General features: G+C 45.2%; 1 protein-coding gene across 2 annotated transcripts in view; it reads left to right on the top strand.

The window, feature by feature from the left end:
* The window catches only part of SHANK2 (SH3 and multiple ankyrin repeat domains 2), a 276,747-nt gene that overhangs the window by 238,597 nt on the left and 14,811 nt on the right, over positions 1 to 23,339 (top strand). For both annotated transcript variants that reach the window (XM_054390349.1, XM_054390350.1), the window contains 4 exons: positions 1,177 to 1,312; positions 4,544 to 4,624; positions 5,016 to 5,024; positions 7,815 to 7,835. In XM_054390349.1, the coding sequence (XP_054246324.1) occupies positions 1,177 to 1,312; positions 4,544 to 4,624; positions 5,016 to 5,024; positions 7,815 to 7,835 (247 nt within the window). The remainder of the gene's footprint in view (positions 1 to 1,176; positions 1,313 to 4,543; positions 4,625 to 5,015; positions 5,025 to 7,814; positions 7,836 to 23,339) is intronic.

The raw sequence follows: 23,339 nt of genomic DNA, 5'->3' as shown, positions 1-23,339 counted from the left end.
CAACATTTGATAGAAGGGATGGGGAAAAAATGGTTTCAAGTTGCAGTGGGTCTGCTTGTGCTTGCTCTTCAGCTAAGTGGCAATAATATTTAATGAGTGATTTTGCTCTGAACGGTAAATTCTTTAGTGTGTGAGGTGCCCAGCCTGTCAGAATAAATAGTGGAGGCTCCAAACACTTGTTTGGAGAATGACTGTTCATTTTGGAAGGCACTGAGTGATCTCAGTGAAATGTAACTGAGTCAGTGGAGTTTGGATGGAGATCAGCCTCCCAGCATGTATGCTGGCAGCAGCTCTGCACTGCTTCTGTTCCTCGCTGTCTGTTGTGCTCAAACAGCACATGCAGCACTTGGGTCCTCTCTGCTGCTCTCACTCCCAGGGCAGATGGCCCTCAGTGACTTCTTAGGGGTTGAATGAATATATAAATGACTTCTGTGCATGGCTATGCACAGGTTTTGTGTCAAAGCTTGCTTTCTGTCTCAGTTAATCTTACAGAAAGTTGTGTATGAGGAACAAGCTGATGTAGCCCTGGGAATGACCCAGAGAATATACATTTTAAAGCTTTGTGTTGCAGTGCAGTTTAAGATCCAGCTGGCATGACCACGAGAGCTGGTCAGGGCTCTGTTGTTCCATTCCAGGGCATTAGATCCTTCCAGAAACTTGCAGAAAATGCTGAGAAATGAGGAGAGTGCATAGAACAAAAGAATGTCTCTTGAACATGAGAGTTTCCTTCAGGAGTGAAAATCTTTGTTCCTTGATGACCTGGAAGGGAAAGCTTCCTATTATCTCACTGGTTATGTTAGAGAGTATAAAATGCACATAAAGGTTTGTGGATAGTACAGCCATGAAAAATGGCTTTCATTTAAGAAAATATTTTGAGTGTATGAAATGCAGAGTTGCAGCACAGTAATTGCTGGAAATAAAACGTGTAAAGGGAAATATTTGGTTGAACTCATTAGCTTTTTCTGTTTGTTTGTTTGACACTGGTGATTAGAAGGAAATGAGTTAGATATTTCATGAGGAGCTGGCTTGGTTTTCCTGTTGCTCTGCCTTAACAATGTGTTTTTACTGAAAGACAATCGTTAGAACTTCAATATACTCCTGCTCCTTCCCCAAACCAACATGAGGGAAGGTTTCTGCCTCTGGATCTAAATGACTGCTTGCTTGCTTTCTTTGCAGGTTAATAATGAGAATGTAGTGAAAGTTGGCCACAGGCAGGTGGTGAACATGATTCGCCAAGGGGGCAACCACCTCGTCCTTAAGGTCGTCACAGTAACCAGGAATCTTGATCCAGATGACACAGCTAGAAAGAAAGGTACATTTTTCCCTTTTCCTCATGGGTTCCTTTTTTGCTTGCTCCACAGAAACTGATGGTTTAGATTTACTCTGATTTATGTACTTCACTTTCAATATTTGAAATAACCTCCTCTTATTTAATTGAACGGAATTCAATTCTATTGCCTTATGCATGAATGTGTAACACAAGTGATGGTGCTCTCTTGCCATGCTGGCCATGAAATGTCCTCTTTATGGGGTCTTTACACAGCTGTACATTTGGAGGTCTTGTAGTAAACTTTCTTACAGTATGGAGAGGGGGAAAGCACAAAGAATGGATTCTCTTGTTAGCTCATTCCAAATGGAGTTGAGGTGAGGCTGGACTCCAGTTGAAATCTGTGCAAAACATGTTCTTTAGAAGGGACCTCTGTAAGAACAACAAAAGTAAGCAATATGCTTACACTGAGGGCTGGTAGAAAACAAGCAGATTTTAAGGGGAAAACATCTCTGGATGAATTCCAAGTGGGGGGCTTGTTCCAGCCAGTAGGAACTGTGCACAGAAGAAGAACTTCTTTCTTCTGCCACTTGGCTGCTAGCAAGAGAACAGCTACCCAGAGGAGCTGAGGATAGCATCATGTGCCACAAAGACTTTGGGAAAGAACTGTCTGGGTACAAAGAGGAGAAGGGGTTTTGTCATTAATGCATATCATAAGATTGGGCTGCTTCCAGCAGAATTTTAATTCTTCACTATTTCCTTCACCTTAGATGCCCCTGGGTTTCTCAGGTAACAGTTACACAGGGAAGTCATTAGCCCTCATCATTATCATTAAGCAGAGCATGTTGTTGCTGCTAACTGGTGTTCAATACAGCAGCATCACAGCATCACAGATGTGAAAATCCCTCTTCCTCCCACCAGCTTCTTGGAGCTGTCACTCACAGCCATGTGGCTCTTCAGCACTCAAGGGCTCCCTCTTTGTCCATGAGTGAAGCTGGCTGTCTGCACTCTGAGTGTTCTTGACATCTACTGCTTATTCAAAAGAATTAAAAAGATGTAAAAAAAACCAAAGCCCCTTGAAGGGGAAGAAGGCTATGTAGAAGTAAATTGTGGCCAGACATTGCTTTTAGCTTGATGAAATCACTCTTCACACATTTTACACAAACCTTTCACCTCTGCCTTTTGGGATGTGTCACACTGGCTTTAAAGGAAAGTGCTGCTGGATACACCCCAAAGGGGACTGGCTTCTGCAAAACCAGCCCCAGTTCTCTGTCATTGTTCCAGAGCTTTCTGTTGAGAGTGTGCTCTTTGCCAAAAACTTGCACTTTTGGACCTTGCCTCTTTTTGATGCAAGCTGGTTGCCTGCCTTGTTATACCTGGCAGTTGCCGTTTTACATGGGGAATTGTGTGGAAGGATTTTCTTGCCATCAGCCTCCTTTATGGTGAAGCCAGTGAGGGATACCCAGCCTCCCCTTTAACAAGTATCAGATACCCAGCCTCCTTTAATCAATGCCAGTTACCCAGCCTCCCTTTAACCAATATCAGATACCCAGCCTCACATAACCCATAGCAGATACCCAGCCTTCCTTTAACCAATATCAGATACCCAGCTTTCCTTTAACCAATATCAGATACCCAGCCTCACATAACCCATAGCAGATACCCAGCCTCCCTTTAACCAATATCAGACACCCAGCCTCACATAACCCATAGCAGATACCCAGCCTCACATAACCCATAGCAGATACCCAGCCTCCCTTTAACCAATATCAGACACCCAGCCTCACATAACCCATAGCAGATACCCAGCCTCCCTTTAACCAATATCAGACACCCAGCCTCACATAACCCATAGCAGATACCCAGCCTCACATAACCCATATCAGACACCCAGCCTCCCTTTAACCAATATCAGACACCCAGCCTCACATAACCCATAGCAGATACCCAGCCTTCCTTTAACCAGTATCAGATACCCAGCCTTCCTTTAACCAATATCAGATACCCAGCCTTCCTTTAACCTATATCAGATACCCAGCCTCACATAACCCATAGCAGATACCCAGCCTCCCTTTAACCAATATCAGATACCCAGCCTCACATAACCCATAGCAGATACCCAGCCTCCCTTTAACCAATATCAGACACCCAGCCTCACATAACCCATAGCAGATACCCAGCCTTCCTTTAACCAGTATCAGATACCCAGCCTTCCTTTAACCAGTATCAGATACCCAGCCTTCCTTTAACCTATATCAGATACCCAGCCTCACATAACCCATAGCAGATACCCAGCCTCCCTTTAACCAATATCAGATACCCAGCCTCACATAACCCATAGCAGATACCCAGCTTCCCTTTAACCAGTATTAGATACCCAGCCTCACATAACCCATAGGAGATACCCAGCCTCCTTTAATCAATGCCAGTTGCCCAGCCTCCCTTTAACCAGTATCAGATACTCAGCCTCACTTAACCTATGTGGGATACCCAGCAGAAGGGAAATGCTGGGAAGTGAGGAGAGTGCTTGTAATAAAAGGATGTCTCTTGAACACAAGAGAAAGAAGATAAAAAAGTTAAGAATCCTTATTTTTTTCCTGTGTGCCAGAGCCATTTCTGTTTACTGGAGATCTTCAACTTTCCAGCCAACGTTGTAATAATCTTTTCTGATCTTAACATCCTTTCACGCTTCCAGAAATACTGACAGGACACTAGAACACAAGCAGGATTTTTGGCTTTGTGCTTAATGGTTGCCTTGACAGTTTAAGATCTAATTTATTCTGAGGATCACCTGTTTTCCCTAGTCTCACTGTAACCATTAAGATAAATTTGAGTCTTCTTTCCTTCCGTTTCTCAGATTTAAGTGAAAGATGAAATTAATCTGGTGGAGGCTGGCTGGTCTCCAGGAGATTTTTAGCTAGGTGCATTTCTTAGAAGGAGGAGCACAACTGCTGGGAGGCACTTTTGCTAGAAAGTCTGTTTCTTTTTTCCTGCTGAAAAAAAAAAATAAAAATAGAAGAGCAGAGTTATTTGGGCTTTAAATGTTTCTCTGCATCCTGTTACATAAAAGCTTGCTGATGTGTCAAGCAACCTACGCTAGAAGTAGAAACGGTACCAAAATTCAGCACATGAAAAGCATCTTGGGTTGTTTTTTTTCCTCCCCTTCTGCATGTAGGTATTGATTATTGGCATAAAGATGGGATTGTGCATGTGAATGGGAGCGGGTCAGAGCTGTGTGTTGACTTACACTTGTCTGTCCTTCTGTTTAATGCCAAGCCCCACCACCTCCTAAGCGAGCTCCAACCACTGCACTGACCTTGCGGTCTAAGTCAATGACCTCAGAGCTTGAAGAGCTTGGTAAGAAAGCATTTTTTTGACAAGCATGCTGGCATAATAGAACTGTGAAATTAGCTGTAGCTCTTATCTCTGTCTATCTGTTAAACTGACTAAAACAGCTGCACTGTGTACTCTGTACTCTGTAGGGGAGAGAGAAGGGTTTAAGAATGCTGCATCTCTGGAGAGTTCAGATCTGCATGCTTCGCATGGACCTTCTTTTTTGTTGTTGTTGTTGTTGAAGTTGTGCCTTTTCCTGCTGTGCAAGGGAATGTTGAGATATTTTATTGCATCATCAAAGTTTGGCACATCTACTCAGAAGTAATGCCATGTCGTGTTTTTGTTAGCTTTGCTGCAGAGGGTTTTCAGTTCATCTAATGCTGTTTTGTTTTAAATTTCTGTGGCCTCTCATTAGTGGACAAAGGTAAGCTGCCAGAAGCTGTTGTTAAAAAGCTGACAGTCTTAAAGCAGCTTCGGCTTCCACTTGTTTTCCTTAGCCTCTGATCTGAAAAAAAAAAAAAAAAACACCAACCAAAAAAAACCCCAAAAAGTGCATATTGTGATCTCCCTTTGACTTCTGTGCATGATATCAATGTAGTTCTCCTCACTAATGGTAATCAGAACGTTCAGCATTTGGTCTTTCATTTGCTAATGTTAAGAAATGTGATTGTAGATTTCTTTGCTTGATCATCCCCATTCTAGCTATTCATAATTCTTTGGGAATTGTGATTTATTGTGTAGAAGTGAAGGGAGGGAATAGTTCTTTTCTTCCTGGTGTTAATCTGTCAGGTCATTTGAAAAGCAGAATCTCTGCAGCCAGACTAATAAATGTTCTGAATGGAGCAGAGGAGCAAAGAGAAGAGTCCCAGGCATGTTTGTATTTGGCCATCACCCTGAAGCAGTGTGTTTAGCAAGTGATAACTGGATGTGAAAACCAAGCAGGGTAACATGATCACATAATAAATCCATCTGGCCATGTAACCCTACATTGATTTAAATGCTTATCTTTTACAAGCTTTTTTATTTCTGGTATGGATCCACAAGAAGGACAACTAGAAAGAATCAGAGCCACTTGTAGCTATCGTTTTTGGGGTTTTTTTTTTGTCCTCTGGAAGTCAATGTTTCCTGGGGCAGATGGACCCCATCCATCCTTTAGGGAGTCAAGGCACACAGCTTCAGTAGGACAAAGGGATTCTGAAGTGCTTACTGCCTTCCCTGTGGCATGACAACCAATTGAGGACCAAAATGGAACAGTTTGGTTATTTAGCTCTTATCAGCTTTCAGACAATGCAGGGTTTCTGAACCAGGAAGTTCAGGAGCTTGTCTAAAGGTTCCAGCAGTTTGTGAATGCTCCACATTTTTTTTTCCCAGGATTAAAATGTTAAATAATATTTCTGGAGCCACTTTTTGGGTCAGGGTGTTTTTGTTTGGTTTCCTTTCATGGAGCACTAAAAGGGTGTAAAATTTCACTGGCTTGTCAACAAACTTTCCCAAGGGGACAGGAATACTTAGGATACTTAAGCACCATTCCACCCCTTCATTATCCCTTTCTGCAAATCCCTTCCAAACTGAGCATATTCTTCCATTTCTCTTTTCAATCTTACCTAGTAGATGCTGTTCTTAAGGCAGAGAGAAGCAGCACCAGGGGAAATAGCTGATGAAAAGTGATGTCACCTCTGTGGTGAAGACCATCATATTTTAGCTTTCCCCCCACACTACTGAGGTTATGGCACTGGATCTGCCATTTGTTCCCCTTGGCTGGCAGAAAGCTCTGCAGCTCTTGTGCCCAGCAGCTGGGACATACTGGAAGCTTTGAGCACATTTCCCATCCCTGTCTTTAGCTGGATGGGGTCAGTGTTACAATGGCAAAGACTTTCTTATTCTGATGGATAGTCCAGAAGCACGTTCCAGAAGTGGATGTCCCCTAATAAAGCTGTAGTGATACCAGAGCATGGCAGAAATTTGTCTTCTTCCTAAGCAAGCCTGTAAATCCCAGCTCCCTGCACTTTGCCACCCTAGCTGACAATCTGCTGTTAGAAAGGGCATCTCTGCTCAACCTATTGGAACATTTGCCCTGTAAAAGGGCTTTTATCATGAAGAGCAAGAATCCTTAAATTGCACAGCAACCAGCCAAGCTTCCACAGAGGAAATGTTCTCACTCTCATCAGTTAAAAGGTGTCTCCTGATGCAAAGCAGAGCTTGTGTGTGTGTATTTATAGAGAATTGCTCTCTCTGTGTACATGTGTATGAGCTAGGAGGACACCCACATTTGTATCTCTGTGAAACTTTCAAAGGAATCAATGTTTTGTTTCATGAAATCCACTGCAAAGTAGCCAGGATGCCCTAGATGAGCACTGTGGGTGTTCTCCTTGGCATTTCTGTGTAATCCCTTTGCTGAACTGAAGCAGCTCGTGGTCTCAATAATGTCTCGTGGCAAGGAATCCCACAGGCTAATTCTGTGCTGTGTACAAATGTATTTCCTTTTAATTGCTTTTTAATGTGATGCCTTTAATTTTATTAAATGTCCCTTGTTATGGTGTAGTGGAAAATCTAAACAGAAATTCCCCATTTGTTTTCCCTTGGAGTCTATATTTTTTTGCAATTTCTCCTAAGCTAAATTAGCAGGAATGATTTTTTTTGTTTGTTTGTTTAATTTCCATATCTTACAGTCACTTCCTTTGTCTGGCTCTGAACTCTGCTTGTGGTTTTATTGACATGTTTTTAGCTACTCTGTTCTCCATCATACAGAGCAGCCCATCCCAGCAGCTGTTCTCCTTCAAATGAGTTAATCCAAAAGTATGGGCAGATAAGGTGTGCTAAGGATGCCTTCCCAAACTGCAAAGCATTGAGGCACCCCAGCATCATCAGCATCATCATCATCACCACCACCACCACCATTTGACAGCCCTGCTATCAGTATGTTGCCCCAATTTCTGCTTTTAAGAGAGAATCTAGGGAAAAAAAAAAAAAAGCCAAATCTGTAGCTGTATCCCCAGCATCTTGCAGCTGAGGTATGAACCCTGGTGAGCTCTGCTCTTGCCAAGCTGTTTGTCTGCTGTGGTTTGATGGATACTTGTGCAGTAGAGGCACGCAGGGAGAGAGTAACTTCTTAGGTGGGAGAGAAATGTTTATGCTCAGAATGACAGTCAAGGATTTAGTGTGTGAAAATTACCTTCAGAATTGATTCACAGTTCATTCCCTTTCTATTTCCAAGCTTCAGTACGGAAGAAGAAGGGTAAGGGGAAGCATTTTGTCTCTTGTTTAACCTGTTTCTCACCTTTCCATAGTGAAGGATAATAACATAATGTAAATGTTGGCATATGGTCCAGTTTCTTTATGGTGTCAAACGTACATTAATTATTGTATTTGTTTTTTAGTTACTTAGTTAACAAATTACAAACACACTTAGAACTCAAACAGAAGACTACATTTGAAAATATTCCTCCCCTCTCCCTCCTCCCCCTGCATCCATCTCCTCCTTTTGTCTCCTTTCCTTCATCTTGCCTTTTTTTTTTCCTTCTTTGTATCCAACTCTTTTCCAAACCCTTCCATGTCATCTCCCCACAGTTACTGTGCTGCCTGGCAGCCCCAGGGACTGCGTGGCCAGTGCCCTCCCCAGTGTAGTCCCACACTAGCAGCTCCAGCCCTCGCTCCCATAACCACACTGTCTCTGCCTCAGGAAGTAAGGGTCCTGCACACAACACTTCAGCTTTTGCCCTGGAGAAATGCTGCTCTGCACAGGTGTAACTCCTCAGTAGCACAGCTGCCACGCTGTCCCCTATGCATGGAGTGCCCTCCGTGAACTGATCCATAAGGCCTCCTCCTTCTCCCTGAAACCCCTCCTCAAGACCCACCTCCCTCCTGGTCCCTGTTAGCAACCATCTGATGGCTAGGCAGAGGGGCAGGCAGAAGCGGTGGTGCTCCCTCGAGAGGCTTTCTTATCGATGTCTGTACATGTGTGCAGAGTTTGTTTGTGTTCAGCTGTATTTTCTCCATGCTCCTGTATGTCATTTTTGCTTTCTTAGATTGTAAGCTCTCCTGAGCAGGGCCTGTGTCATCTGCACGTCTTCATGGTGTCTAGCCCAAGGAAGAGTCTCAAACCTCCCTGAGCCCCTTGGGTGATAGCTGGGGGAAACAGGCTGCTTCCTGCTCTCCAGCAAGGTTCAGTGTCACAGGAAGGAAAGCTAGGTTGTAGGCAGTGTCTTCTCTCCACAGGGAAGCTTTTGCTTTTTAACATTAAACAGGACAAAAATGGGTTATTTTCCACTTTTTTATGTTTCTGCTCTTTCCTGACCTCATTTCAGGTCACTAACAGAGGTTCCAGCTAGTTCCATTCTCCATGCAGAGAATATGGCAGGAAAAAATAAACAAACCATTGCTGCTGGTATTGTTCTGAAAAGTATCTGTTGGCAGCATATTAAAAAAAAAAATCTTTATGTTATTTTAGAGACTTCTGTCAACCAAAAATTCAGTTTTTCTGGGTGGTGGGTGAGGGAAGCATTAAGATGGAAATAATGGCTTCTGTGGTTCTGTTTGCCTGGTTTTGTTGGTTGTCTCTTGAGAGGGGCTCTGGTTCGCTGGGAGGATAGGGGAAGGGAAGGACACAGGCTGGATCTGCAATGCTCAAGTTGGGTGGTGGTGTCTAAGGAGATGGGAGACAAAAGCTTAGGTTCCCAGCAGCGTGGCGTGGGCAAGGTTGGCATCTGACTGCAGTTATGGAGCACAGATCACTGAGATGTAAACTGGGCTTGATCTGTGCCAAAGCCTTTCTGCTTCCAGTAGCTGCCAGACTCAGAGATAGCAACCACCTTCCAAACGTGGGGGCCTGGGGGCGGGGGGGGACGTTTCAACAGTGAAACTCCTCTCTGGATTTTGTGGAGAGGAAAAAGCCTTTCTTATTTATTTGTTTGTTTGGTTTTATTTTTTTTTGTGACTTGTAGGTTTCCAAGAGTTGTTGAATGAGTAAATTATGGCGATGTGTAAACTCACTGTCAGTTGTAACAGCAGTTCTTTGGAGGCAGTACTGAAAATAGAACTCCAGCTTAGTGCAGAGTGAGCCCATCGAGGCTGAAGAATAACCAAAATATTCCTGTTACAAATTGAAAGGAAGATCTGAATGTAGCTTAAAAATAGAACATGAAAAGTAAAACCTTTTGGTCCTAACTTTTCATCCTTGCTACAGCAAAGAGGTATCATTAGCATTTCAAAATGAACATTTAGAAATGATCAATTTCACTATGTTCATGAAAAAAAATCAACCAACGTTCCTGTGGCTCGTGAAAAGCTGCTTTGAAAGGGGTTTTCCTTCAGTTTTTGTTTCAACTTACTTACCTGTTACTTCTTGTGGATGGAGGATGTAAAAATGGTGCAACACTTAAAGAGCACATCCATAAACTGGGGTCTGTAGATGGCTGAGAGACATCATTTAAGACTTTCCTGCTCTTAAGGTGCTGGGGTTGTTTTGACTGCCAGGGAATGGGTTTGGTTTCATCACCTGGGGTTTTCAGTGAAAGCTGAAGTGGACAGAGTTTTGTTTTAACAAACCTAATATAAAACTCCTGGAAGAGAAAGTACGGAACTAAGAACAGAGCAGGTTCTGTTTTCATACTGCTGTGAGAGTGGCAGGATAAATAATTCTTCTGTGTTGCTAAATGTTACTTCAACAGCGTCACAAAAGGGTCAGTGGTGAGCTGGGGGGCAGGGGGACTTGGTTTGGTTTTAGATTGGATGTGGTCACTGATATGGCATAATCCCTCTCTGTGTGTGGGTGCTGATCCTTTGGGGTTTGATGTGGGCCTCAGCACCAGCACCAGAATTGTCCTGCTCTGAACAGTTCAGCTGTGCTAGCACCACCTCTCAGGTACAGAATAACTGTGATATCACCAACACAGATTATTGTTACCTGGCACCAAGCCTCAGTGGCTTTTGAATAGAAAAAAATATCAGTTGATGGCATTCAAAAGAAATATTATTAGCTCTGACTGCAGTCTGCATCCACACTTCATCCCATTCCTGTTGTCCATTGTTTCAAAGGTGGCACATCCTAATGGCATCTGAAACAATGAAACTGCAGAGCAAATAGATATCAGTGAATGCCAGAGAGCCCAGTAGCTCATGGGGCTGTGTTGTGTTTGAAGAAACCGCTCACAAAGGTCTGGGTTCAAAAGCCATGTTTGTATTTGACTGTGCTGGAGTTGATGATGGAGATTTGTCTGCAGGAAACGATGGGAATGCCAGCAAAACAACTTTCACAGCACTCACAGCATCGGCTCCTCGGGTAGCTTCCAGCAGCTGCAGTGCTTCTGAGTAGGAAGAAGGTTTTCTGATCCTCAGCAGACTCTGTATTTTAGAAGATGGGAACAAAAGGCGATGGACTTAATGAAGAATTCTTGAAGGGTACCCTTGTAAGTAATTGATTTGCATTCTGTATTTGGAATTCTAATGAGCTAGCAGTATCCTGGTGAGCTAAAGATTGTCATTAGGTTGTTCATCATTTTTCCCAAGTGTAAAGCAGGGCCTCTGGGTGGAATCTGCAAAGGTGAACCTCGTTTGCTGTTGATGTAGGAGGGTTAGAGGTTGTATGAGTTGAAGTCTGACTTGCAGGGAGGCCACAGCACTGTAAGAAGGTACAGGATTAGGACCATCCCTACACATATGTGCTCTTAAAACATTTGGCAAGACAGGAGTATTGAAAGTGGGCATGTTCCAAGGAGAACAACTCTGACTTGATGTTGGCAAAAAATTGGCACCTAGCTGGCAACGTGCTGAGTAACAACCTTTGGCACAGGATTTTCAGTTCCCAAGTGACTCCCAGCATTGAACACTTTTGCAAACCAGGGCTTGTGTCATGTTCTGAGGGGTCAGCTTTAGCAGGTTGAAGATGCTGGGGTCAGTTGAGTCTCTTTGTAGGTTTCTCCTCCTTTTCACTAGGACCATCTGGAATTGTCAGCTTGTTCCTGAGCGTGCAGCGCCCTTTTGTGATACTTGTTTTTCTTTACTGCAGGACAGTAATTTGAAAGGTTTTCAAAACCTTTCTGCATCAGCCAAACCAGACAATGGTATAAAAGAAGTTGGAAAAGGAATTGTAAGTGTTAAAAGGAAACATGGGGTTTGGTAGCGTTTGGAGACAAGACGAATTCAATCCGTGGGCAAGAGCGAGTGTGGCTGGCTGTACTCACAGAGTCCTAGTTGAAATCCAACCACATCACCAAAACCAGGAGGAGCAGGAAGAGTTGCATGTGTTTCCCAACAGGGTACAGTTAGGGCAGTGGAAAACCTTTTCAACACTTTTAATGTGTTCTCTCTCTCTTTCAGGAGCCAGGGAGATGAAGGACTTGTCTCCCTCATCTCAAAACTCCCTTTGCTGCTATTTCTCTTCTCTCTCTCTTTTTTTTTTTTTCCAATTTATTTTTATTTTTCCCTTTCCAATGTTATATGCCCATGTTAATTAATTTCAAATATAACCAAAAATAAATGTGTTTAGATAATTAATCATAGTTTGCTTGGTTTTTCCCCTTGGTGTGGAAGTGTAAGAGCAGAGAAGGCTGCAGGTGTCTTAGGTTCTCCAGCTTTCTTCTCGGCTCCTGTTGGCTGATTGTCTTTCTTTTGGGACTAGGCCAGATTTTCAAATGCTGCCTCTTAAACAGAACATCAAATTGCCACTTAAATTCTACCTGGCTTGCAGGGTAGGAGTGGGTATTGACTATATTCTCTGCTTTGTTTTTGTTCTTGAACAGAAACCACTGTTAGACAATGACCATTCCTCTTTCAAGGTAGGCTGAATTGTAAGGCTGCAGGACTGCAGGTGCCTCTTCCATGCCTGTACAATTATTTCTCTAACTGAGCAGACTGTTAAAGAGCTGGTACTTGAAAATTGTGTCTATAGAAGGTATTTGAACCTTACCAGTTTGCCTTCCTGAAAATTACTTTTGATGGTGTGATGATAAAATGTAAATGTGACTTCTGTGTGCTAATGTGGAGATGTTTACAGCCCAAGAAACACAAATGAGACTTTTCCAGAGAGTTTTGATAGTTCTTCCTTGTGAATACATAAAATCATTTCCCTAAATCAGGTAATGGGATTTACAGATAAACCATGCTAAAGGATTGGGTTTAGTCACTAAACCATTTTTATGTTTTACTGATTGATTTGACATCATTTCCCTCCCTCCCTCCCCTCCCCTCTTTTTTTTTGGGCTCTGAGTGTACTCTGTAGAGTTTGCAGTACCCCAGAGAACACCCAAGTGGTTCTCCTCAGTTCTCAGAGAAGGGAAGTGTTCCACATGGCTGTATTGCAAAGCACTTGTGTTATTTCCCTGCCATGCTAACTACTAACAGAATCTTCTCTGCCTGTTGTTTGCAGTATGGTAAATGTGTGACGTTGGCTTTGTGGTTTAAGCACAATCCTGCTGCTGCAGATTGTTCCTTTGGGGAGGGGACTGGAAAGGGTTAATTCCAGAGGAAAGTGTGCTGGTGGTGGCAGGTTTATGAGGATTAGCCTGTCTCAATGAAAATTCAAGTATTACCTTTTCTGCATATCTTTTAGCTGCACTTTTATATGACACATCTGGAGGCTGAACTTGTTTCTTTCCTCTAAATATGGTCAGAAACAACAAATTTGGCTTTGAATCTCAACCTTTAATATTCTTGCACTGAAGCAATGTAACAGTTAAGGTTAATCTTGAAATTCTTAGCAGTGTGTTGAAGACCTACTTGTACCTTAGCTACCTTTGGTCTTTGACCAAGTTTTGTAAATCCCTTCCCATTTGAACAGCTAGAAACAGAGGGCTTAGTTAGTGGGCACAGCTATGGAATGGAGATGCATGTTTAACCACCTGCAAATAGGAGTCACCTTTTCTTTCCCCAGAGGCACTACAGATCTACTCATCCTGTGTGATTGCTTCTATGACAAGCCACATGATGGAGTTCTCTAGTCTGATCAAGCTTTCTTTTGCAGTCAGTAGGTTCTCATCTATCTGCTACCACCCCTTTACTACTGCAAAGCTGTTCTAGACTTCTGCTCACCTGCTTCTTCCAAGGCATTGTCTAGGTTCCCATATGTGCTGTTTACCCAAGTTGTCCTTTACCTAGTTCCCCCCCACCCACAGACATTCACCCTGAAGATTTGTAAGGTTACTTCCCAGCTATTCTTTTACCGACTCAGCAGGGCAGAGTCTTTTAAAGCACAGCTGTTGGAAGGTCTAAAAGGAATAGGATGTCAATAAGTGCACCCAGTGATGTTAGATGCTTTGTTGGTGTTTTCAGCCATGCAAATGTATTGATGCCCATAATCACTCCAGGGCTTTATGCTAAAAACCTGTTACTTATTAATAAAGTAAAGGTAGACAATTCATCTCTAGGATAAAAACACCACCGTAGCCTTATTTTTACATAGCTGAGATGAATCTCTATGCATTTTTAATAAGCACAGGCAAAGTCTACCCCTGCAGTTTTGGTGCTGCTTATGGAACTGATTTTTGCAGATTATGGACAAGGAATCAATTTTTTTTTACCAGCTAATGAAAGAAATTGAACTAAACTTGCCAGCAGATGTCTAGGGAAGGCGATGGAAGCAAACTGTGTGCACATGCAGCACCTGCCATTGAGGGCTGTGTGCCTGTTGACCCCAAGGAAGACTGAATGTCCTGTGGCCTTGCAAAAGGAAAGCCACACGTGCCATACCTTGGCAGTGGGTGGCCGTGGATGCTGGAAAAGGTGGGTGATCCTCCAGCCTGGGGGTGCAGCTGGCACCGCCTGAAGCTCTGCATTACTGGTGGCGCCTGGTACAGTTTCTGTCTGTATCCCTTAGGTATTTACAAGGCATCTCTCACCTTGGTACCTAAGCACTTTGAAAAATGCACCCACCCCAGGAGGCATGATGCAGATACAGGCAGAGGCCCAAGTCCAGAGCAGCAGAGGCAGGTCCCAGGAAGCTCCCCTACCGCTGTTGTTGAGCTCCTGGCCCACTTGGTGTGGCCAAGGAACATCTCCACCTACCTGTCAGCAGGAAGATGGTGCCCACCCCTCACGTCCAGCTCCACTGGTGGGCAGGCTGAGAAGGAAAGATAATGGAAAAGGCAACGATCCAGTAGCAGAGGTGAAACAGAAATGGTGGGATGTCAAAAGGAGGGCTCCTTAAAGAGCAGCACATCTCAGGGGAGGGACCAACTGCCAGTCCGAGTGGCAGGTAAGGCACAACACAGGCGTAAAAATCTCAAACGTTCCTCAGGGTACAAAAGTTACAGAAATACCTCTGATGTCTCTAAAGTTTGTCTATGCCCCAAGACCTGCTCTGTGCTTGGCCTCTATCCCTACAGCTGAATCAACTGTTCAGTGCTCCATGTATCTCAACCCAGTAAGTGCTGCAATCCTAAACGTGTCTGATATGGAGCTTAAAGGACTCTCTCTGGGATAAGGAATGTTGTGCTGCAAAGAGACTGCATGGTATGGCAGTGCTCCAAAATGATGGACATACTGATGAACCTAAAGGCTGCAATCATCCTGGCTACTAATCACCATGTTCAAAACAGGATCAGGCAAGCCACAGCTCACCCCTGCAGGCACAAAAGATGGAGCAGTTCTGCTGTGGTCACCAGGAGCCATTGCTGATCCACCACCACATCAGACCAAGCTCTCTATCGGCCCAGTGCAAACACTAGTCCAGGCAGCCAGCCACAGGCTTCACTGCAGAGACAGAGGATGTGTCTGGCAGGAAAGCAAGGAAGAGAGCCAGGAGTTTGGTGAAGGTTCACTAGTTCCTCTTACATGGACCACTTGAATGACAGAGCTCATTTTGTCTCAAAACACAGCAAAGTAAAACAAAAAGCAGTCTCCAGAAACCTATGAGTCCCAGGTGGCTTTGGGAGATAGCTGCAGAGCACTCAGAGGCATCAAACACTGAAGTTAAAGTGCAGTGGGTCACTGACTTCCAGCTGCTTCTCAGTCCTTTAGGCCAACAGTTCTGATCCCTTTACTTGGTGATTTAAGGATCAAAATGGGAGCCTTGCCCTGTGACAGCAAGGGACATGAGGTTAGAAACACAAAGTAAGCCACAGCTTTGGAGACTGCCAGTTTGTTGGCTGATTTCACTGGGTATAAATATAAAGATACCTATAAAAAGACTTCAGTGACCTATTTTGCCTGTAAGCCATATCTGTCACTGTGAGTGAAATTGCTGAATGTGGGGATGGTGAAAATGGTAGAAAGATCAAAGAATCTGACCTCTTCCCACTGCTTCCCACCCAAGGAAGCTAGCTGTGCTTCTTTGTACCCACTGGATTTAAAGTTGGGATTTAAAAGAGAGCTTTTTAGAGCAAGTTAACAGCTGAGCAAGATCAGCCATGTTGGTTCATAGTTTCGTGTGTGGCCGGTTCTGACTCGACAATCGGTGTCCCCTCTTTTTAGGTCACCCCTTTGACAGGGGAATGAGATGAAGGTAGTTAGTTGAGGTGACTAATTTCAGCCAGCTTCAATCCTGCTGTCAGCAGCTGTAGAAAGCAGTCAGTCTTCTCTGGCTGACAAGGACAGTTCTGGCCAGGGCAGGTTTTCCAGTTACCTGTCAGTAACTGGCACACCTTTTCCACAGCACCAGCCTAGCCACTGGTGCAGTCATCTACCAAGATCCGGTCTGAACTCAGGGCGACCTTTGGTCATCAAGGAATGGATTTCCTGGGCAGAGACTGACCCATTCAGCCAGGTGGTGTGAGCCATTGACCTTCAGGCAGCTTTTCCCATCATTGCTCTGTAGTGAAGGAGAGCTCATGTCAGGCCATGCCTGTAAGCACACCCTCTGCTTCCCCACAGCCCACATCAATGCCTCACAAAGCTTCCAGGACCCGGAGTGCCAAGGCTTGTTGAACACCTTGTAATGAATCACAGCAGCAGCTGTGAATATTGCTCCTCTTCATTGCTAGTCAAGTTAACAAACCTCTCCTAGAACCTGTTGAAAATGTATTCATTATTCAGAAGTATTCGCCAGCAAGGCTCCACAAGTAACGTTCTGCCCAGGGGTATTCACAGGCTGCTTGCTTGTGCCCTTTGTCATTTGTAGTATTGGTCACCTCTGCCAGATGCTGGTCTCCTCTCAGCTCTGCAAGGCTGAAAGTACTGATGATGAGGACTGCAAGTGATAGATTTTCATGGAGAATTAGGGACTTGGCAAAATCTGACTGCTTTTTCAGAGAAACTTCTCTTTGGAAGCCTCTGGCGAGCGTGTCAAGATGCACAAATAACAAAGGTGGTGTGGTCCCCCTGAACCAAACCCAGTGATGCTATGGACAGAAATATTCATGAACTGATGTGGGGGTTGGAGGGTTTTTTTCATTTTGTTTTGCTTCAGTTTTTGACTTTTAACTTGGTTTGGTTCTGTTACTTAAGCAATTGCTAGGTGGGCTCTGTTCAGAACACTTGCCAGGAAAATGGAGTTTTCAGAGGCAGGGCATTTTCTGCTAGCTAAGACTTTCTTGTATGACCAGAATGAATGTATTTGATCCCATCTCCTTCTCTGATTCCATAGATTTTAACTGAAATGTGTTTGCTATATGTGGTAAAAATTAGGTCCCCTGGTTTTTTGTTCTTTATTTTCTTTCTTTTTTCTTTCTCTTTTTTTTTCCTCCTCATGTGTACTCAAATAGAAAAATGCTGAGAAATGATTTCGTGGTCCTACACTGGAGTTGTTTAGAGAGATCTGTTAAGGAAGGATTGCACCTATGGCTGTATTAGGCAGAGGGGGAGAAGAATTGCAAAGGAAGAAGCAGTACTGAGGGGCAGGTTGCTAGACAGTCCCTTTCAAGTCTCCGTGGAGTGGGAGAGGCAGTGATTGCATGACCAGTTTGTCCCTAAAATCCATTTCCATAAGGAGCTCATGCCTTCTTACAAATACAATCTCATCCTCACTTTCCATGAAACATGCAACTGGACAGTCCAGCCAGACACGGAGGGAATGTGAATACTTTGAATGTGAATACTTGGAAGCAGTGACCATGCTAAATGCACAAATAAGAGACACTGGTTTAAAATCAGCTTTCTATTAAAGCACACAGAAGCCCTTTTAGAGCAGTATAACACTGGAGGCACTTGGGTGTACAAATGATGAGTGCCACACCAGGGTAGACAGGGACTGATCTAGAGGAAAAGGGATCCACGGGTCTATCGGAAGGAGCTTCCATTTAAAACCATAAAAAATAACCAAAGAAAAATTAAGGAAAGCCCCAAACCCCTTGATTCACAATCAGAACCAGGAGTGTCATTTAACAGGAGCTCAGCAGCACCTGCCAGATGTAAGCTTACAGCTTCAAGCTGAGGTCTGAAGAGCAGCATGCGGATTATTTCCAAGAGCAGAATTAATCCTGCAAGAATAACATTTTTCAGGACTGGGATGCCAGAGAGCAGACTTGGCACTGACTTGGCCTTCCGAGCAGCACAGCCAGCAGCAGGCAGCCACTGGTGCCCAGGTCCCAGTCTTACCCACACCAGCGCTTCCCTCATGTGTCCCTTGCCTGAGTGTGAGGGGTGCAGGCTCTTTGGGCTGCCAGACTACACCATTTTAGCCAGACTGCCCCAGATTGATTTCTGATGACCAAATTGTCCCCTCAAAAAAAAAACCCAAAACCAAAACAAAAAAAACCCGAAGTGGACTCTTTGTGCTTTTTTAATCTGAAGCATGGAAAGGGTGAAAGTTACGGCCACCGACTCTTGTAGTCAAGAATGGTGATGGGCAGATGGTGCTCTGCTGCGAGCCAGTGATGACTGTGGGTGCAAGAAGCTGTACCTAGCCTTTGGGAGTGCATTTCCTGTAGGGGAGGATTTAGAGTAAGCACATCTGCAGTGTCCTCCTCCTTCACCTCTGCTGTGGTGCCCCCTTGTATGCTGAGCTGCCACAGGGAAGCACTCGCACCCAGATTTCCACCACGTGCCCTCAGGCAAGGGAAGAGGTAGCCGGGGGAGGGCAAAACTGAGTCGATTTTCAGAAGCTGATGAGATCCTGGCGAGCAATGCCCTCAGACAGCATCACCTGCCCTTTGGAGAAGAGAGCAAGGGCATCCTGGCAGGCGCTGGGGAGGGCATTGCTGGCGGGATCAGGGCTGTGGATGGCCACATCGAGCTGCAGCAGTGTTTTGGGAGAGAGCTCCCTGGGGGTGGGAGTGACGTGAGACGTCGGACAAAAGCGAAGATAGCCAGCAGTGCTTCAGAGCAACAAAGGGCTGCCCTCAGCCAGTGTGGAGCACATCTGGCACACCCAGGAAGCTCAATTGGACACTTGGCCCTGAGCTCGTCCCGGGGATTTCTGCCTGACACCACTGCAGTGCATAGGTGAGCTTCTCGCTAGGTTCACTGACATTCCTGTCGCAGTCACGCTGAGGTGAAGGGGCAGCCCCTGCCCTGGGGGGCAGCGGGGCTGTGTGTGCTCTGGGTACAGGACAGTGTGCACTCGTGGTTAACCACCTCAGCTGCCACGTGCCCAACGCAGCCACTAAGCCTTAGCCCGCCCTTCCGTTTGCCCAAACACATACACTGGCTTCCCAGCTGGCTTTTTTCTATGTGTTGTCCAATGCATGTAGATACCTCCATCTGCCTGGCCTCAGATACAGTGGTTGTTGCTCCTCTATTTGATTGCCAGATGTCACTGGGGAGCAAGATGGGGAGGTTCCTGGATCCTCGGGGCAAGCCGGCCGTCACCCAGGGAGCTCGCCGTCCACACCGGCCGAAGAACAGGAATCCTCGGTGCCTGCCTCTGACGAAGACTCCCCGGCCAGGACCACGGAGAGCTGGCAGTGGCCGCTGTCCTCGTCTGAAACACACAGCAACGTTGGGGAGGATTTTGAGGGATTTCAAACGCCGGCGCGGACCCCGGAGTGCACCATGGACATACAGTCTCCCGGGGATCAGTCGCTCAGTAGGACTCCTCAGTTTGAAAGTGACTCTCCTGAGGAGGAGGGAAATGATGCAATGAATGAAGAGCGCTGCGGTGTTGAGCCTGTCCCTAGGGATCGGGGTTGGAGAGGGCAGCCCCAGCTAACAGAGGGAGAGAAGCTGTTGATGGAAACCAACAGCAGGATTGTGCAGCTGCTGGAAAATATCAAGAGGGAGCATGCACAGTCCATGGGCCTCATGTCGCAGTCCATGGGCCGCATGGAACTGCAGCTGGGCATTGTGGCTACCTCCACAAGAGCCATCCATAACTACCTGTCAGAGATTTTAGCTTTCCTCAAGCAGCCACGGACACAGGTCCTTGAAACACGCATCTCCCAAAGAGCCACCCCCCACGTCGAGTTGACTTGTGCCTCGACGTGGACTGGTGAGGACGCAGTGGCATCCTCCACTGTGTGCTTACCAGGGGCCGAAGGGACGAGCGACTCTCGAGAACCACCGCAGGCCACCCTGCCTTGTCGCAGTGGCCGGCTGCAGAGAGCCATAACCGAGAGGGCCTCGTTGCCCATGCCTCCACGCCAGGCAAAAGGGGGAGGGAAGAAAAAATAACCACACCATAGGGTTTTTAGGGTTTTTTTTAATGTGCCTGTCCTTTTAATTCTTAGCCATAAGGGCCATCAGTGGCAGCAATCAACCATTTCCTACATTGGCTAGCGTTGTGTTCTGGCTGACTAGGGTTAGGCTGACATTTTGTAGTCCATATTTGCACTGTTAACGATGTGTGCTGCTGGTATTTGAAGAGCATTTGCCTCTGTTCTTTCACTTTAACTTCATAAGAGCATTTTTTTACTCTGTGCCAGGCATTCATTGCTTTTCTTACAAATACAAGTCATTTCTTGAGGCAGCTGTTCTTTGAGTTTTCTTTCTCCATTACCCCATCCCCTCTGAGCAAGCGTTCTGGACTGGGTGGTAAGTATACAGGTCTTGGCCATACTCGCCTCCGAAACTGTGTTCGATCAGTCTTTGCCTGGTGTTTCTGGCATGCCAGCCTGAGGTGTTGGGGTTAGCCTGTACCGGATCATGACCATCCTTATCCTCTGTGGGTCTGACAAGCTCTCTTTCTAAGACCCTCGGTGGAGCTACTCCACGTGTCTTGGCTATGTCGTACAATAAGTAATGTTGCCAGGATCATACCTCATATTTCTCTTTGGGGGCCTGTGTAGTGATGTGCCACCAGATCTATCTAGGCACCTGACTCTCTTTTTTTTTTTTCTTTTTCTTTTTCCAAGTTCGTTTTACGATGGATCTGGTGGTTTGATGGGCAGCATTATAATTTTTCCTCTGAGAGAGTCTGGGGCTTTGAAACAGGAGTCACTAAGCTATGTGTGCTATGGGGATAAAAGCCATCTCCTGCAACCAAACCATTAGGAGGAGACTGTCCCCTGTAATTATCACAGATATTAATTGTTTAAGAAAAAAAACAACCAAACAAAAAAAAGGCAGCTTGCCTAGCAGACCTCTTGAGAATGTAAAAGTCCTGACGTGCTGTTGGGTACTGTGCTAGCCTGTCTGTGATTAAGAGCTTTTCATCAGAGATGCTGATAAAATGCAACTCCTTTCTGTGCCTTTAGGCCATCTAATTTCCTGAGGGCTGGCACCCTGAGCTGAGCATGGGTGCCATTGCTAACCCAGGGCAGATGGAGACACACTTGGCAATAAATTGTTTTATATCTGTTGGTGCTGCCTCTCTCGGGGGAATTTACTATAGTGGCACTCAAATTGCTCTATGCATGCAGAGGCATCAGACTGGCTTATCCATGTGGTTACCCCTGACAGTCCTCGACAGGATGCTGTTGCCAGGAGCCCCTTTGAGCGGTGGTAACTAACTCTCACAGGTGTAGCATGGCTCCTGTACTTGACTCTCAACGTGCCGGTGTAGCTTCTTGTGAAGGTTCAGAAGAGTTGATATGGCAAAGCAGGGATGAATTCCTCCTCTGGCAAATGCTAGAGAAGAAGCGTAGGCTTCAAAAATCCTCTTCTGGGATAAGAGCCAAGCTGTGCTCTCTGTCCCCCGAGCCATGGACTCTCCATCCCTCTCTTTCTGCATGGCTGAAGGTGTTCAGAACAAAGCAGATGATATTGGGCTACTCTACCAGTTCAGAAAAAGCAGATGATACTGGGCTGCTCTACCAGCTCAGAACAAAGCAGATGATGTTGGGTTACTCTACCAGTTCAGAACAAAGCAGGTGACACTGGGCTGCTCTACTAGCCAGCCAGAGATTGCTCCTGTGTCCGTGTGCGTGTGTGCGTGCTCCTGGCTGGGCTGTCCTGAAGGTTGAACAGTGAGATGCAGCTGGTGTGGCCAAGCTCCAATTTCCACCTTAGAATATTTCCTTCCTTCCACCTAGATCCAGCTGCATTCCTTCTAAGAGTACCACTGGCTTTTTTTTTTAATAGCTCTTTTGGTCAAACTGTTTGTAGAGGCATCCTCAGAGAACTCCCAGCACAAGCCGGTGAGGTTCCTCTCTCCGTGGTAGGAGGAATGCTGTGCTGCAGAGGATTGGAGGTCACAGGGAGGTTGGGAGAGAAGGCTGTCAGGAAGCCTGGTAAACTATTCCAGCAGGTGTGGCCTTTGGAACTGGTGTTACTGGTGCTTAGCTGGTTTGCACACTGGTGCAAACTGTCAGCAGCCTAGATACAGGCAAAGGCAGGTGGAAGTTTGCCCCAGTGTGCTTACGTCTGATTTCTTTGGGATGAGTTTGAATGCAGCTAAATACAATTCAGCCAGTTAATTTTCTTGGCCTGATTAGCACATTGGACAAACCACAGTGAGGATGTTTTGGTCTTGCATAGTGCTTGCACTTCACAAGTGGGGTGCAGTTGTGGCCAGATGTGAAGCTTTTGACGTAACTCTGCAGGACCCGCCTGGTAGCTGCTGCCATTCAGAACAATCCTTGCTCCACACACTGGATGCTTCTGTAGCTTCAGATTTATTTTTTTGTTGTTGTTGTAGTTTTTAAATGACAACCTCCACTCTACCTTTGCTTTCTGATCAAGGGCAGCAGAGCAAAAGAAGAAGCTGCATGGATGTGGCAGTGCTGCTGTTGGAAATACGACACCAGGAACTCCTAAAGGGTTCCTTGCAAAGCAGCTTAAGCTTCCACCTTCTCTCCTCTCTCATTTCCAAGTGCTTTAACTAGACTTGGCAAGGTACAAAGCACCACTTGAGTGGGGGCAGCTATACAGGGTGAGAAGGGATGAGAACCTGTCTACAGATGAGAAATCTGCAATAAACTTACACAAAACAAAGGATTTGTTTAGTTTTGTTTTTTTTTTTTTTTTCAACTGGAAATAGTAGATGGTATTAAGAATTGGTACCAACTGATATTTTGGTCAGATCCAAAAGTAGGATCTGGCATTGAGTATTGTCTAGCAAAATCAGGGCAGTTGGAGGGTTTGTATGTTTCATCCCCAAACAAATACCTTCATGCTTTCCAAGTGTCTGTCATAGCCTCATCACTCTTTGCCTGTAGCTTTTTTTGTTGTCTGAATGGGTATATGGTTACATGTGTCTGTTGAAAATAAAGGGCATCAGTTCTTACATGGTATAGTGATAGTCCTTATTTACAGAGTTTAAGTACCTAGTGCTTCACTTTTCCAAAACTTTCTTCTTCCTGTATCCCAAAGACCAGTCATTTGGCTTCTGGGATGATAAGAAGGGTGGGAGAGACTTAACAGGAAATCTCTGCCCCATTGAAGCTCTTGGTGACAGATCCCCTGAGGACAGTTCTCCAGTCTAGCCATATTTTTGCTGTATAGATTCATGGTTACACCATTGCTTTCTGATGCCTCTTTTGCTAAGCAGAAGTGC

The sequence above is a fragment of the Indicator indicator genome, chromosome 21 (assembly GCF_027791375.1).
Source record: "Indicator indicator isolate 239-I01 chromosome 21, UM_Iind_1.1, whole genome shotgun sequence".
Lineage (NCBI taxonomy): Eukaryota > Metazoa > Chordata > Aves > Piciformes > Indicatoridae > Indicator > Indicator indicator.
Note: the sequence above shows the minus strand (reverse complement) of the source record. Positions and strands in the feature narration are given on the sequence as shown.